The sequence below is a fragment of the Centropristis striata genome, chromosome 2 (genome assembly GCF_030273125.1).
Source record: "Centropristis striata isolate RG_2023a ecotype Rhode Island chromosome 2, C.striata_1.0, whole genome shotgun sequence".
Taxonomy (NCBI): domain Eukaryota; kingdom Metazoa; phylum Chordata; class Actinopteri; order Perciformes; family Serranidae; genus Centropristis; species Centropristis striata.
Genome location: NC_081518.1, coordinates 33,880,720 through 33,897,678, shown reverse-complemented (window position 1 = coordinate 33,897,678; position 16,959 = coordinate 33,880,720). Strand labels below are relative to the sequence as shown.

The following is a 16,959-nucleotide window of genomic DNA, read 5'->3' as shown; positions in this document are numbered from 1 at the left end:
GTTATGCCCATTCATTTCTCCTTCTTTGCTGCCTTTTTTTTCTTGATTGTGAAACTTTTTCTGTCCAGATCTGTCTGTGAGAGAGGAATGTGATGAGGACCCGAGTCAGAGTGATGAAGCAGAAGCAGAAATGTCTCCTCCCAAATCTCCATCAACACCCAAGAACGTCAAGTCCAAAAACTCTGGTGCAGTATGACTTTGTTTCTCCGCTATTGTGTTGTGACTCAGTGTTCTGTTTAAGCAGTTCTTTTGTCCGAGACCCTTTTAGAACATCTTGTGATCTAGTTTTGAATCCCAACCCACCAGTTAAATAACAAATGTATTGGCAAGAATGTAGGAGCTGGCAAACTACAGTAGCTTAGCGCTTAGTGCTAGTGACATAGAGTACTTGCCAGTGGAGTGTCTTGGCATATTAGAATATGACAAAATCAAATAAATAATAATAGATCGTGTCAATAACAAGAACCATTAGTAACATGAAGCACATTTAACAGGCCTGCTTTTGAATGAATAACTCCAACTGGCAGATAACATGATTTAACTTGTCAAAAAACAGATAATGTGAAATGAGCAGTTCAACTGAAATTCAATTTTAAAAGAGCAATTGTCCAGTGGAACTGCACTGAGAGGACACAGAAGTAACACCAGTTTCATATACGAGTCAGGCAGGATATATTCTCATTGTTTAAGAGCCACCTGTGATGATGACAGTGTGACTACACAGAAGTATCAAGCTTAAAGCAATAGTCTGACTTATTCATTTTCCTGCAGAGTTAGATGATAACCATTCTTCTGTCAGTGAATGTATCCAGGCTTAGAGATAAGGGGGTCATCCCTATGTTCCTAGTGTCCTTTGTGTCCTAAAATGTTAGTTTGTATCAAGAGTTTGCAGTTCAGTTTGCAAAGAATGAAGAGGTACGAAAAGCAGGTTGAATAATAAAAATTAAATTTAGCCACTGTGGAGATATCAATGTCTAGATACTGTCCTGCCCACAAATTTGGGGGAGTTATAGGAAGTACAAATATGTGGGTGACTTCAACATATCAAGCCAAGGAACAAATACATTGATATTAGACAGAGCGAAAAACATTGCTGAGAACAGGAAACCATTTGAGACGTCTCCTTAAGGAGTCATATAAAGAGGATATTGGGGAACATAGATATGCTCCCAGAAGAGTTTACCACCTGCTGGTTAGCTTGGCTTAGCTGAAAGACTGGAAACAAGAGGAAACAGCTAGCTAGCCTGGCTCTGTCCAAGGTGTTGAATATCCTCCCAACACTTCTAAAACTAAAGCTCACGAATTAACCACACCTCAAGTAAAACCAATACATGTTGTTTATGAGTGAACAGATTTTGTTACAGTTGAACAGAGCCAAGCTTAACTTATAAGGGGCTGGTGGCAGTTCATAATTAATTTATAAAATGTATTCTTAGGGAAATACATTTAAATCATTAAACTTGATATCCTTTGTCTCTGAAGAACTTATGTTATACAACCATTCCTATCAGCTGTCATTATTACTTGACATTTACAAAGCACCTTTAATAGTTTGATCTTAAACTGGCAGCTGTCTCACAATAGTATGAAAAGGTACATTTTCTAAATCTTTATCTTTATTGATTTATTTTAGAAATGAATATTATAAAAGACAACATAAGGTGTCCATGTGATACATTTTTACCATCCAGCACAGTTGGATTGTGCATAATAAGTGCAAAGAGGCTGAGATGTGTAAAGATTAAGAGTAATTCATAGACTTAAATAAAGCCTGCTGCAGTGGACTGTATAGCAAACTTTTTTTCAGAAAATGACAAGCGTAACTATAGCCAAATAAGGTCTTGATAAAAACCACCCACAGCCTCCTGGCCCTCCCGTTCCGCACAGAGAGGGAGCATCCACCCCGTAGGTAGTCAGGCACAATTCATCCCCAGTGTGTTCTCTTCCCACGACGCTGGATACAAGGGAAGCCAGTGCCTTGTGTGAGTAGGTGGAAGGAAACCTTGTACCTTAGCAACGATGTGCATGTTCTTCTATACCGCCCCCGGGTGAACAGAGGAAGGCAGGGAGGGAGGCAGAGAGGCAGACACGGTGGAGTGTACACCGTCACTGCCACGAGCTGCAGGACACACTGTGCTGGATCTGTTTTAGCTCTCTGTTGCCCTCCACTGGTCAACAACTAAGTTTGACTTCACACAAATAGTATATCTACAGCACTTACTGTAACAGAGGGAATCAAATCACCTCAAAACACAAAACCATTGAAACCGCCTCAACCACTTTTTTAGCCCAGACCTCAGAAATAACAATAACAATTACTATTACAATTAATAACAATATTGGGTTTTAATCTTACAAAAGAATCTCTGTTTTGTTCTCCCTCTGTAGAGTTTTCCCTTTTTTCCTTCAACAATGGCATGGTGGTGTCATCTTGCCGGGAACTGGACAATAACCGCAGTGCCCTTTCTGCCGCCTCTGCCTTCGCTATCGCCACCGCTGGTGCCAATGAAGGCACACCAACCAAGGAGAAGTACCGTCGTATGTCGCTCGCCAGCACAGGTCAGTCATACAAGGACATTCCACTTCTGCTGACCAATAGAGAGGCCTGCTGAGAACTATTATGGAATTAAAAGTTATCTACAGCATCTCAATTCTAGTATGCTCACCACAAAAACATGTGTCATATCAGACATCTCAACAGACGTATAACTTTGTAACATAGATCATTTCTGGTTGGATTATTTAGTCATAGACATGACATACAGTAGATGAGCAAAAGCATAAAGTGTGTTATGCCTCATGACCACCAGGGGGCCTGAAAACAAATCAGAAATGTGAGGTCCTTTGTTCATTATCAGCCATCATTTGTTTCAGTATTGTTAACTTTAATTTTTGGGCTTTGATTTTGTTAAACCTTCCAGGTTTCCCTACAGACCAGAGAAATGGGGACAAAGAGTTTGTTATCAGGAGAGCTGCCACCAACAGAGTCCTGAATGTGCTGCGTCACTGGGTCTCCAAACACTCACAGGTACAGTTCACCTTTCTTTTTAATCCTTTCAGTTTTTCTTTGTTTTAATCCGTCATTCTGCACCTGCAGAAGAAAAGCAACACTTGTGTAATGACTCTGTTGTTGTTCCTGTGTTGGTCCTCAGGACTTTGAACTGAACACAGAGCTGAAGATGCGGGTAATTGGCTTCCTGGAGGAGGTGATGCATGACCCAGAGCTCCTGACACAGGAAAGAAAGGCGGCTGCCAACATTATCAGGTTGGTTTGCTGTTGTCATTGCGTAATCGCACATACAGTCATATATGACACATCTGTTTGTCATCTTCCTGTAGAAAAAAAGTTTCTGCAAGTGTATTTTTGATACCATCAGTCGTGCTAATACAATTTTTCTCAAGCATTTGGCTCATTTTTGAAAACTTTCTTAACATACTCTAAACTGTAAGTGCAATCTCTATTGCGTCACTTAACTTCCACCAAAATATAAAAGTTGTTTTGTCATTGTGTTAGCTGCACTGGACAGATGTTTAGTTGTGTTTTCACCATGGCAGTCCCTGGAAGTTTTTCGTATATACAAACATCTGTTTGAGAAAAGAGAAAATTCACCTTAAATGATTTATGTTAAGTCAAATACTGTAAATTGAACAGAAAATCATCACAAAATGTCATCCATGCCGGTAAAACAAACAAATTGTACACCCTCACAGACCATAATATTACAAGTTCTCATCTTCTCAGTGGAGTTAATTACTGTCACATGGTCAATTTTCCAATGTCCTTTTGCATGTGATGTCTCAAATGATGAAAGAATGTGTAGAAGTTATAATGACTATTGCTGATTATCAGTTTTAATCAGCAAGCAATATGCAAGTGGTTATTGTGCAAATTGGGGGTGTTTGTACCTACTATTTTGCACACAATTAGCTTGAATGAAAAATAAATTTACATTTTTTGTTTTCAAAAAATATATTCTCATTGAAGAACTGAGCCAAAGTATTCAAAAGCAGAAAAACCTTGAGATACAGTGCATTACAGGTCCTATCCTAAATCTAAACCCTGTTGGACCGACACAAAAATCTACCTGGAAACTTGCAGTGAAGCAACAGAAAGTACAAGCTTTTCATATTTTCTTCTGAGTAACTGGAGTGACAGTCCCAGTATGCTGTGCCGTCTAACCACCCTGTCGGCATGCCAATTGCTATTAAACAGCAACCTGAAGCCAATAGTGCCTGTAACAAAAACTGAACAAAAAGAAAATTGAATACCCAGTGTGCTGGGTCAGGTTGGACACTTTAAGGCAGGTCAAATCAATTTATGTCCAGTCAGGTCATGGTAATTGTGGACATAACTGTCTAATAATGGTACTTCTCTGTTTCTGCATGTAGAACTCTCACTCAGGAGGATCCTGGAGACAACCAGGTTACACTGGAAGAGATCACACAGATGGTGAGAGAAGGACTGCAAAAGCCTTTTCAGTTCAAAAAACCTTCTTGAAATCACTGTGTGTCCTGGAGAAATGATTTGTGCTTTAGTTGTTCACTGTACGTGTTTGTGTCTGTGCGCCAGGCCATGGACGACTGTAAGACTGAGCCGTTTGAGAACCACTCTGCCCTGGAGATAGCTGAGCAACTCACTCTGCTGGACCACCTGGTCTTCAAGGTCATCCCGTATGAGTGAGTACATGCGCATACATGTGTACGTGCATGCACACACAAAAAAATATATAAAGGCTGAGTGGGAGGGGGGAGGGAAGAATACACAGGAAACGTGTGTTTTCTTTGTTGATTTTTTTTTTTTTTTTTTTTTTCTACAGGGAGTTCTTTGGTCAAGGCTGGATGAAGAACGACAAGAACGAGAGAACTCCCTACATTATGAAAACAACCAAGCATTTCAACGATGTATGTACTTACTGTGGTATTTTGAATTAAAAGATAAATGAGGATTATACATAGATAGGTAGGTAGGTAGGTAGAGAGAGAGAGATTGACAGTTAGATTGTATGAATTATATATTGATTGTAAATATTGTTCAATGATTGTAAATATTGCTTTCTTTTATTGTTATTAGTTTTTCTTTCTTTTAAAACGAATAACAGAATTATAATAATTTATTGTAAATATTGCTTTCCTTATCTTGTTATCTTTTTTTCTGATGCTTGCTTTGGCAATATATACATTGTTACGTCATGCCAATAAAGCCAATTGAATTGAATTAAATTGAATTGAGAGAGAGAGAGAGACAGACAGACAGACAGACAGACAGACAGACAGATATTATCACTATGTTTTTTGTTTTTATTCTCAGATCAGCAATAGAATTGCCACAGAGATCCTGCAGTGGGACGATGTCAACATGCGAGTGGCAGTTATTGAGAAATGGGTGGCAGTGGCTGACATCTGTCGTTGCCTACACAACTACAACGCCATGCTAGAGATCACATCCTCTCTCAACCGCAGCTCTGTCTTTCGCCTCAAGAAGACCTGGCTCAAAGTCTCCAAGCAGGTATCAGACATTCCTGACATGTCTTCCAGCAGTGACGTCAACTTGGTGCAAGATTTTCAGCTTTTAGCTTTTTCTTTTTTTAGTAATCACTCGTCACTGCGACATCACCCATTGTTTTGCAGACCATGGTTTTAAAGCTCAAGTTTGGCATTTTGGCCTCTGCCATCATGTTTTTTTGTGTCTTTCATGTTGTTATTTGTACGACAAAATATTTAAACCAGATATAACAACATACCTTAAAGAGGCTGATAGTGGTGATTTTTATTAACATCGTTTTTTTTATTAACATTGTAACATTTATTAATATTTTGATAATTTGATAAAGACTGAGAACATTTCCGTATCATTTTGGTTGCTGGTATCACAGTTTTGCTTTGATCCATTTTCTAGACAAAGACCGTGATTGACAAGTTGCAGAAGCTGGTGTCATCAGAGGGACGATTCAAAAACCTGAGAGAAGCTCTGAAGAAGTAAGTATCTAAAGCTTTTCAATCTCCTGTGCTCACGCATTGTGGTGAAGCCGTTTTATACATTCTTCTCTGTCTTCAAGCATCTGACCGTCCTCTTGTCCTCAGCTGTGACCCTCCCTGTGTTCCATACCTGGGAATGTACCTGACGGACCTGGCCTTCATCGAGGAGGGAACACCCAACTACACCGAGGACAACCTGGTGAACTTCTCTAAGATGAGAATGGTAAAAAAAAACAAAAAAAAAAACACCAGCGTGCTTAAGTACACACAATAACTTACTCTTTAAATTGTTTCTGTTTTATGCTGTTTTCATTTCATTTGTCTCCAGATATCTCACATTATCAGAGAAATACGGCAATTTCAGCAAACCGCTTACAAGATTGATTACCAACCAAAGGTGAGGTTATTTTGTCTACATTGCTTTATTGTGTATTTTGTACTTTTTCAGCTCTTTGCTTTCTTGTTTGGAGATATTACCTGTCTAGAATTGGAAGGACATTTTACGTTTTTCATAATGGTTGAAGTCTGTTAAAGGTTGAGTCAAAGGTATTTGCCTTATCATTACTCAGTATTGGCCAATTCAGAAAGTTTAAATTGTAAAAAATCTGCAAGTTTATAAGTTAGTGATTGCCTTTGATGAACCATATGTTTGGTCAGTATTCATAATTTATTCACAGTATATAGCTTACATGTCTATTTGTTCCAGATAGGTATGGCATGTTAGGACACTTACTTGAACTTTTTTCTGTTTTTGTTATTGCATTAGGTTGCAAAGTACTTGCTGGACTGCAGTTCAGCACTGGACGAGGAGAGCCTGTATGACGCGTCTCTGAGAATCGAGCCCAAAACTTCATCATGAAGAGGATCTCTCTCTCTCAACCCTCATATCGATCAACTTTCAACATATTTATTCCACAGCAATGACACAGAAGCAGTCGTCTGCAATGAAAATCTTAGATCTCAGGCTCCCTCCAACAATACTTATTAATTATGTATAAAAATGGGTATCTCAGACATAAAATATTGCAGAAGTTAAATATAGGAATAATATATAATAATATATTATATAAAACAAAACCAGTTTGTTGCTGGGGTGTTTGGGGTTTCTTATAATCCTGTTGGCCTTCTTCCTGCACCGCTGGGTGTAGAGGTCGTCCATGGATGGCAGCTCTGTCCTGGTGATGTGCTGAGCAGTTTTACCGCCCTCTGTAATGCTTTACAGTTCAGGGCGGTGTAACTGCCATACCGGGTCAGCCAGTGTAATGGAGTGTACAGGAACATTATATCATAATGTACATATTCTATTATTTGTATTAGACACAGTAGGCTGTGCCCTCTAGTATGTGCCCCCCAATGGACTCGTTGTGTATAATCGTCATTAGAGATTGAGTAGAAGCCCAGAGAGGTTTTATTTATATAGTTCCAGAGTATTTATATGTTATTTCTCGTCTTAAATACCATTTTATGACAAAGTTATTTTCAACCACAAAACAAACAGGTGATAAGGTATACAGACAAGATGATGAGTCATATCCCATCAGGAATGTGGAGTATAAAAAGGCTCTCATTCATGAGAGATGGTGGTCACACTTGACACATGATGATCAACTCCCACTTTTCTGCTCTGATGTCAAAGTCAAAGAAGAACTGTACAGAAGTGCAGTCACTTTAATCAAGTCCCCATATAAACATTCTGCCTGATTAGTACAGCAGCCATTTCTTCATCCTATTTGTCCTCAAGTGTAGATCTTAAAAGTTTAAAGTAACACAAATTTCTGCTAAGCTGCATGATCCTTAATTCACAGTTGTGTAATACTTAAGATTTCAGTTCTGGTTGATTAGAACCCGACATGGGAATGGAGGACTCCAACATGAACACTGAATACTACTAATTATTGAATGTAAATAAATAGTATCAGAAAATAAAAAAATGAAGGATTCAAACTTTAATGTTTTGAAATGAAAAACAGGAAAGAAAAATCATCTCAGAGAAATCAAGTGGTTGAAAAGTGGGACTGCTGTTGTGGCTAAAGTTGAATCATGTGCTCTGATGTTGTGTGTAGCCACTGAATGACAAAGATTAGAGATTTCAATGTGTTGGGAGTCAAACTGATTACCTGCTGATTTGACATTTTCAGTTTGAAGAGTTAGGTTTTTATGCTTTGCTTGTTATCACCTTATTCCCCTGGTGGGCAACATGATGTATATAGAGTTTAAGCACCGGGCAGTGTATGTAGCAGATGTAACCAATATTGAGCCACTTCAGGAAGTTAAATTCCCAGCTTCTACACTCAGACAGTGCGAGCATAGTTTTTATGGTTAATCCTCTTTGGCCAGTGCATTATGGTTTTGCCTTAATCATGAAATGGATTATATACCACAAAGTATGTAAACTATTTTGTTCTACGATTTGCCAATGAAGCAGAAATATTTGCTGTGTACAATATTGTGTACAGGCAGTCTGATGCATTTCCTAATGTGCAATGTGTTAAAAACATATCCCTCGAAATGTGTTATCCTTATGATTGTTCAACTCTGTAATAACTTTTCTGTGTATGATACTTTAAAGCAAATGTTGAAAACAACTTATAAGTGTAACACATTCTGTATCCTGTCTATTCCGATGTGTTAGCAGGAACTATACAGTAGTAATATTGTGCTTATTCTTGGAATATTTATAGGTATTTTTTACAGGCTTTGTATAGAAAAACACCTAAAGCTTAAGTGGCAGGCATGTACCACTTCCACGTGTTCAAATCAAATGTATATCTAGAATGGTATGTGTACTGTATTTAAACCCCACCCTTGCACATGAATCTTTACTCTCTCTAACAGGCACATCAAATGTTTGCAGTGAGCAATACCCAGTGGTATGAGAATTATATTTCAGTCTATTTCAACAGCTTGAGTAGTATTTCCAGTTTTGTATAAAAGTGTATTCTTTCCTGATTACCTCTTGTTAATAAATCTATTCTTTCTCAGGGGGAAGGTGTGTCTTCAAGGCTGCGATCTTTTAACTGACCCAGAAACTTGTTTTATGGTTGTAGTGTTACTGAGGGGAAGATCAAAGGGGGGACAAAGGAAGGGGTGTTACATTAAAAAGAAGCCGACTCATGTGATCTCTCACAGCCTGTTGGGAGTCCGCGGGGGAAGTATGGCGCTTGGTGTTTGGTGCATCGCCACCCTTTTTAGTTTCGTTCATTTAACAGCGTTAATTTTACCCGAAGGTAAGTGGGCCTAAACACCCATGAAGTTTTTATTCGTTTGCTTTTTCCACTGTGAAATGTTACACGCAGTCGCTTGCACTCGCCTGGTAGGCTATCTTGTTGAAACAAATCTAAAGGCAAAGCAGCTCCAACACACCAGTCGCTGGAATATTAATAGCTGCGATAAGATCTTTCTTTTCTGTTGCCACCAAGTATTCAGCTCCTTTACTTCAATTAAAGTAGAAACTGTAATTAAAAACACTCCATTATACGTTACCGTATTAAAATGTCTCACTTTTATTTAATACTTACCATGTATTTAAAGTGTCAAGATTAAAGTACTCATACTGGGGAAAAAGAATTCGGAAGATAACACAAAATATGTTTCCTTCTTTTTCTGAATTAATGAGATAAAACATGTTTTTAAGGACAATTCTATTATAACTGTAAGAACAACAAATGTTTTGTATGTTAACATTGATTTGTTAAGTAACAAGTAACTGCAGCTGTAAGGTAAATTTAAATAATTTGTGAGTGAATAGTTGCATTCCCTCATCATAAATGGCTTCAGGACTGAATTTGATAGATAATGTTGATTGGAAGGCTGCTTCTAACTGAAATTGCTTCATTCTGTCTTATCAGAGGAATATCAATTCAAACAGTGGATTTTACAGGTATGTACATAATAATAAATCTATACTTTAAGTCACTTACGATTGTTTTATTTTGAATGCTCTAATCACAAGCTTTTAAAACCTCAGTTATTTCCTGTGTGTATGCTATTACATTTCTCTTTTTGACACGCAGCACAGCAAAGGCTATGACAGCGAGGAGTATTACCACCGGCTCCACATATTCACTGAGAATAAGAGGGAAATTGATCATCATAATGCTGGGAATCACTCATTCACAAGTACAGTTGTGCACTGTCTCCTGTCTTATATATATATATATATACTGTATATATATCATATCACAGATTGAGCAATGTCAAACTATTCTATAAGGTTATACAGGCCACCAAGTTCTCACAATCATTTTCACTGTCATTTTCAAATCTAGTGGGCCTGAATCAGTTCTCAGACAGGACATTTGAAGAATTCAGGAAATTATTCCTGATAACAGAGCCTCAGGTTTGATACTTTTTGTGATACATTACACTTTATGCAGCATAGTCTTTTATACATTTACTGCAGTCTTTTGATTGTGATCTCTTGTAGAACTGTTCAGCTACTTCAGGGGGTCATGTCAGCAGGGCTGGACCCTATCCCGAGTTTGTTGACTGGAGGATGAAGGGCAACGTTGTGACTCCAGTGAAGAATCAGGTATCCTCATACTTTGCTCAAGAGCAAATAAAATATCATCACAATCTAGAGGGAGAACATTAACCAAACCTGTAGTTACATTTGTGGCTTGACTAATCTGAGAGTAAGTAAGCATGATAAAATTACACCGACAGCAGAAAAAATGGGTTTTCTACAACCTAACAAAGCTCCTACCAGAGACACAGAAGACCTTATTCATTCAGTCTTCACAGGCAATTGACCTTCATTTACCAAAATGAGTGGAGTGCCCCTTCAGCAGAAGTGAATTACCATTTGTTTGATTTATATTGTGTTTGTGTCTGTAGGGTCACTGTGGAAGCTGCTGGACCTTCTCTACTACTGGCTGTTTGGAGTCGGTAAATGCTATCGCTACCGGGAAGCTCGTTCCTCTGGTGAGATTTTTATTCAGTTCTCATATCCAGTATGAATATAGTAGACTCCATTTGTAGTACTTTCTTACAAGGATAACTTGTATTGTGTTCTGTTTTACATGTACTAGCCTTAACTGCACTACAGTATTATTGCTCTGTATAAAAGCTTAACACAGTTTTCATTCTGTATCAGTCTGAGCAGCAGCTGATAGACTGTGCCAAAGACTTCAAAAATTTTGGATGCATGGGGTAAGTAACGTGATTCTGTTTCTATGACAAATAGGATGTTTTAAGTTACAGTAATAACAAGAATACTTGGGCTTGAACCCTTTAAACTCTACCTGGTTTGTTTCAGAGGCCTCCCCAGCCAGGCGTTTGAGTACATCAAATACAACAATGGTCTCATGACAGAGGAGGACTACCCCTACAAAGGCTATGTATGACTTTTCTGAAGAAATTAGTCATTTTCATTTTTCCTTTTTTTCCATTCTTAATTTGTGAGTTTCTGTACTTCCTCTCTTAGGATGATACTTGCCATTTTGAGCCGGCTCTTGCTGCTGCTTTTGTCCTGGATGTCGTCAACATAACAAGTGTGAGTGAACAGTGTATATACAGTACCAGTCAAAAGTTTAGAAATAACTCCTCATTCAATGGTTTTTTTTAATTTTTATTATATTTTCTACAATGTAGATTCGTATTAAACATACAAACTATGATGGAATACATCTGGAATTATGTAGTAAACAAAAAAGTGTTCAACAAACCAGAATACGTTCTATATTTTTAGATTCTTCAGAGCAGCCACCTTTTGCTTTGATGGTCTCAAACACATTAAAAGGGCAAGACATTCCACAAATTCATTAACTGAAAACTAGGGCTGGGCGATATGGACCAAAAGTCATATCCAGATATATTTTGGCTGAATATCGATATACAATATATATCCCGATATTTTTATCGCAAAGTGAGAGCAGGGTGGCTGGGCTCAGCCTTAGAGATAGGGTGAGGAGCTCAGACATCTGGAGGGAGCTCAGAGTAGAGCCGCTGCTCCTTTGGGTCAAAAGGAGTCAGCTGAAGTGGTTTGGGCATCTGGTAAGGATGCCTCCCGGGCGCCTCCCGTTAGAGGTGTTCCGGGCACGTCCAACTGGTAGGAGGCCCCGGGGAAGACCCAGAACACGGTGGAGGGATTATATCTCTCGCCTGGTCTCGGAACGCCTCGGGGTCCCCCAGGAGGAGCTGGACGTTGTGGCTGGGGAGAGGGACGTCTGGAATGCCCTGCCTAGCCTGCTGCCCCCACGACCCGGCCCCGGATAAGCGGAGGAAAAAAGAGCAAATGTTCAGTCAAAGTCAAAGCCAAATATGACATGCCACAAGTATTTTTATCGATTTCTTTTATTTAGGTGAACATAAATACTGTATACCAACAGGAGTACTTTTTTTTCAAATCAAACCTCCATGAAGTGCACATTTAAATAAAAAAATATCTTAAATAAAAAAAGCCAATGAAATGAAATAGGCCAATCTTTTTTTCGAAATATATTTATATGAGAAAAGAATAACGAACATTACAAAATAGCTAAATATGACAAACCCTAGTACGGGCAGCATTTATATAGAGAGCATATATATTTTAACTATATCGATATAAATGCGATATGGTCTAATTCCATATATTCACTTATATAATATAATACTTATTATAATATATCGATATATCTTTTTTATCGATATATCACCCAGCCCTACTGAAAACCATCCAGGTGACACCTCATGAATGTGACTGAGAAAATAAAAGAAGTGAAAGCTGTCATCAAAACATGAGGTGGTTATTTTTTTGTTACATTGTGCAAGAAATAGCATGAGTCCTTAAGTAAATTACTTCTCGGTCACAAAACCACAAACCAGGTACAGTTAAGCATGTCATGCTGGTAACTAGAGGAACCGAGAAAAGCTATTTTGGCATAGGAAAACTTTTTTTTTAAATATTTGTGTGCCACTGTTGTGCACACTTCCAGTTACAGTGTGTTACAGCTGATTGCAGACATTTTACTCACACTTGAATGACTTTAAATGAAATTTGCTGCCCATTATAACAGTAAAGTATCTGTGCTTTTGTCCCACTACAGTATGATGAGAAGGCCATGGTCGATGCTGTGGCCCGACTCAACCCTGTGTCCTTTGGCTTTGAGGTCACATCTGATTTTATGCACTACAAAGAAGGTGTTTACACCAGGTGAGCATTAGCCCTCAATAAGTCAACGTGCACTGATGTAATTATTATCCAGGAATAACATTAATATATTCAAAAAACTGTGTGACCATGTTGTTTCTGTCCTTTTTTCCACTATGGAAATATTTATAATACAATAATGGGATTTTTGTCTGGTAATCCCTGAGCACTGAAGTTATTTAATCATGAAAGAGGATTATAGAACTAACAAAGCTACCAATGAAAACTGCTAAATCTTAGTTGATGGCTGTTGGTACTGTAGGATGTGACAGAAATCAGCTTGCCCCTTCATTAGAGAATAACACATATTTCAGACTTTAGTTGGATTTGGTGCCATGGTACCACTTTCCCTACCTGTTTGCATAAACATTTGTGAATAAAAGTACTTTACTACAAAGTAGAGCTTGGCGACAAATCTGTTTTACCAGTTAACTACAATTTGTGGTTTAGGTCAGTGATTAAAAATTAAAATTAATGTTCACTTTAACTTGGGTAATTACGATACAGAACCACCACTGCTTCCCTGAACTCCTGTAGCTTAATACTCTAAATTATTTTAACAAAAGGGAATTTGGGTAAAGTTTGCACACTTTATGCTGAGCTAAGAACAGTTGCAAACGGTTGCAGGCAGGTCTGCAATCAAGCTACATAACTGACAAAACGTTATGGGGGCATATTTCTCCTCAGTGAAAGTTGAAGATTATTCTAGATCCCGGGGACATTAAAACAAAAGGCAGACTTTCCAAGTTCAGACTGCACATGGAGAACTGTGAGAGTAAACCGAGAAAATTGTTCGATCGTGTCAAGTACTGTCCATAATTCCAATCAAGAAGTTTTGTTAAATAGGGAGGTACTTTTCCGGTAATGGCCTTAAAGATAAAAGGATACCAATGTTTTTTTCCGCCTGTTTGCCAGAGAAGACCAGCCCACTCAGTGTTGTAACCATCACCGGTTATACATCTAAGAGCAGAATGACTAATGGAGTCTAGAGGTCCTAGGGCTGAGGGAGCAGCACCTCTGTAGATCAGACCCCCGTAGTCCAGAACTGACAGAAAAGTTGCTTCCACAACCCCTTTTCTGCATAATAATGGGAAGCTGGATCTGTTTCTCTATGAGTAAGTTGGGGTTGCACTTTATTAATCGTTAGTCATTCATCTTTGTTTGTTTGCTGTAATCAATCATTTTATTGTTAATATTCATACTATTTGCTGCCTCTCTGTCACTATCAAAATAAACCATAAAATGCCCTTTAAGCGTCTTTTAAAAATTGTAAATCAGGTGTGATGTGAAAAAATTCTGAGATTACATTTTTAGGCCATATTGCCCAGCCCAACAACCAAGCCTTTCATCACAGCTTGCGGCCTGTCGGCTTTGAAGATTCCCTCCAATACATTCTCATCCCAACTCATAGGACACAGATCAGTAAGGTTAGGGTAAAAGAACAGAGTTGGGCTTTCGCACAACTTTTGCACAAGGGATGTGACGACCTGGGAGTGGCACCAAGCTTGTCAGTCCCTTATAAGGAGCTATCCATACGTTGACTGCTGTTATGGTCTGATGACTCCTCTGTTATGATGTGTAGAGCTACGAGTGCTTGCAATACACTTTATGCAACTTCAGTTAGCCTGTTTCTCTGTTTCATGGCTCTGTCTTGAACAGGCATAAAAATATCTGCACAAGCGGCTACAAAACACGTCTTTGCCTCTGCAGGCTGTATTATTGAAGCAGCCCACTCACTTTTCAAAAGACATGTACTTTATTGATCTAAAAGCATCAGTGTTGTGTGTTTAGCACCCAGTGTAAGAACACAGCAGACATGGTGAATCATGCAGTCCTGGCTGTGGGTTACGGTGCTGAAGAGAACGGCACGCCATATTGGATTGTGAAGAACTCCTGGGGCCCCACCTGGGGAACTGACGGGTAAGTATAGTCTGTGTCTGTGTGTCAGTGTTATAGTCTCTGTCTTTTTGTCAGTGTGATAGCTTCTTACATTTTTTTTTTTTTTTTTTTTTTCCCCAGATATTTTTTGATCGAGCGAGGAAAAAACATGTGCGGCCTGGCTGCATGCTCTTCCTACCCGCTACCTTTAGTTTAGGAAACATGACAACAGAGGGAGGGAGTGATGTAACTCAGGAAAACCCAAAGACAACATACATGGCGTGAACCCGATGGGTAGTTGGGGCTTTTAAGTGTTTATGTGGAAGTTTAATTTCTTAACAATATGTGCATTACCAGTGAAAGTTTTCATCTTTGTGTGTCACACTCTCAACATTACATTTGTTTTAATATTGTAACTATGAGTGCTTTTCCTTGTTTGCAGTTGGGAAGTCTTCATTTATTGTTTTTTTTTCATAATGTTGTTGCCAGGTTCTTAAAAACAATCCATTTTATTCATGACTATACAAAAAGTGTATTTCATTGGATAAAGTGTACTTGTGCAGGCGCTTGTACCATGCAGAACTTTTTTTAAAGTAAAATAGTAGACACAGCCAATTTACCAACACTGTAACATGCATGGTGTTCCACTGAGCCAAAGACCAATGAGATCTTGTTATGGCAGATCATCTATGGCTCATTGACTTAATTTTTCAGTGAGTGGCCTCTTTATGTCTCCAGAATGACTAAATCAAGAGTGTAAGAATCTTGTCTTCAAAGACAAGAACAGGCTGTTTCTCGAACCTCCACAGTATCTTCTCTAACACGCTCACTTACATGAACAAACATTAGAGACGGTCAAGCACTAAAAGGACATTAAGGTGTCAACTGAAAGATCAAGCAGTTATTTGTATTCATTTTTTACATATGCTGTTAATAAACATTTCTCCCCTTACACTTATGTTTTCTTTTTTTATACTTCCTTGAGTAGTGATGACATCATTCTCTGTGTGTACCGGTGGGTTTGCTTGTTTTCCATTTTAACTCGTCACAGGAAAATGATGGCAACAATTGTTAAATGTTTAAACCTACTAGTGGGCCTGTTGCATCCATATAAAGGAAAAAGGGTGACATTCTGAAAATGTAATTCTATAAGTTTACTTGATCATCCATCTGGCAATGGAAACATTTTATCAGCTGTCCAACTTAAAACAGTTTGTACAGATGTGGCGGTACAGGAAGTTAATGCAATCACCAATCACTTCAACCAGAATGGAATCACATAGACACTCAAATTGCTGTACATTAAAACTGTATACACTGTAACCTAAAGCCTGTCAATCAGCCAGATATATATATATATATATATTTATATATATATATATATATATATGGGGAAGGCATATTACAACAAGTACAAACTAAATTGTTCAAAGTGCTGAGCCGGCTTCACCTTATATGGTCATCCATACATGAGGTGAGAAGTCTGTTTCCTGTATGAGGGGAGAAATAAGCGCTGGTTATGCTTAAAGAGTGGCCGTGCAGCTGGGAGACCGCCTGGCCTTTGGTCTTCTTCAGGCATCTGCTGTCGTAAATATTCACCTCCCTGCAGACAAGATCAAAACACTCATATAGTACAAAAGCAACTGACACAAGACAGAAATGTGGATCATGTCATCTTCCATGGAATTACACTGAATTAGTAAACAGACCTACCTGCTTTCTGCAACAGCAAAGTACTGCTTTTTTAAAGGGTGGACGCTAACACAACGCAGAGTCTTGGGGTCCAACGAGTGGAGCGACTCGTGGGAGTTTCTGCAGAGAAATCAGTGACTTACAGAACATTTTAGAAAATTAAATAATTTTAAGAAAATAAAATGTAAAAGTTTTTTATATGGCAAGAATATTCTAGAAGTTACAGTATCACTCGGTTTACAATTAAAGGGTTCAAACTATTTTTCTCATTCATGCCAGTA

General features: G+C 38.5%; 2 protein-coding genes across 2 annotated transcripts in view; both read left to right on the top strand.

Annotated features, from left to right (window-relative positions):
* LOC131989522 (ras-specific guanine nucleotide-releasing factor 1-like) overlaps window positions 1-7,378 on the top strand; it is a 31,145-nt gene extending 23,767 nt beyond the window's left edge. The window contains exons 16-27 of the mRNA XM_059354767.1: window positions 69-185; window positions 2,389-2,559; window positions 2,922-3,028; window positions 3,153-3,265; window positions 4,390-4,450; window positions 4,571-4,677; window positions 4,818-4,902; window positions 5,309-5,506; window positions 5,897-5,976; window positions 6,082-6,199; window positions 6,305-6,373; window positions 6,743-7,378. Of these exons, the coding sequence (XP_059210750.1) occupies window positions 69-185; window positions 2,389-2,559; window positions 2,922-3,028; window positions 3,153-3,265; window positions 4,390-4,450; window positions 4,571-4,677; window positions 4,818-4,902; window positions 5,309-5,506; window positions 5,897-5,976; window positions 6,082-6,199; window positions 6,305-6,373; window positions 6,743-6,835 (1,319 nt within the window). The 3' untranslated portion in view covers window positions 6,836-7,378. The remainder of the gene's footprint in view (window positions 1-68; window positions 186-2,388; window positions 2,560-2,921; window positions 3,029-3,152; window positions 3,266-4,389; window positions 4,451-4,570; window positions 4,678-4,817; window positions 4,903-5,308; window positions 5,507-5,896; window positions 5,977-6,081; window positions 6,200-6,304; window positions 6,374-6,742) is intronic.
* A 1,708-nt stretch (window positions 7,379-9,086) lies between these two features.
* On the top strand, window positions 9,087-15,938 carry LOC131981301 (pro-cathepsin H-like). The gene is made up of 12 exons (XM_059345537.1): window positions 9,087-9,203; window positions 9,825-9,856; window positions 9,990-10,095; window positions 10,245-10,315; window positions 10,403-10,507; window positions 10,813-10,899; window positions 11,072-11,127; window positions 11,234-11,315; window positions 11,402-11,470; window positions 13,005-13,111; window positions 14,900-15,028; window positions 15,128-15,938. The coding sequence occupies exons 1-12, from the start codon at window positions 9,131-9,133 to the stop codon at window positions 15,201-15,203; spliced, it is 993 nt and encodes a 330-aa protein (XP_059201520.1). The 5' UTR covers window positions 9,087-9,130; the 3' UTR covers window positions 15,204-15,938.
* Window positions 15,939-16,959: the final 1,021 nt, after the last annotated feature.

Excerpts from the sequence above, each read along its gene's own strand:
- LOC131981301 (XM_059345537.1), top strand. The coding sequence starts at position 9,131 with ATGGCGCTTGGTGTTTGGTGCATCGCCACCCTTTTTAGTTTCGTTCAT. Across the intron at positions 9,204-9,824 it reads AGCGTTAATTTTACCCGAAG|AGGAATATCAATTCAAACAG; the intron begins GTAAGTGGGCCT and ends CTGTCTTATCAG. Across the intron at positions 13,112-14,899 it reads AAAGAAGGTGTTTACACCAG|CACCCAGTGTAAGAACACAG; the intron begins GTGAGCATTAGC and ends TTGTGTGTTTAG.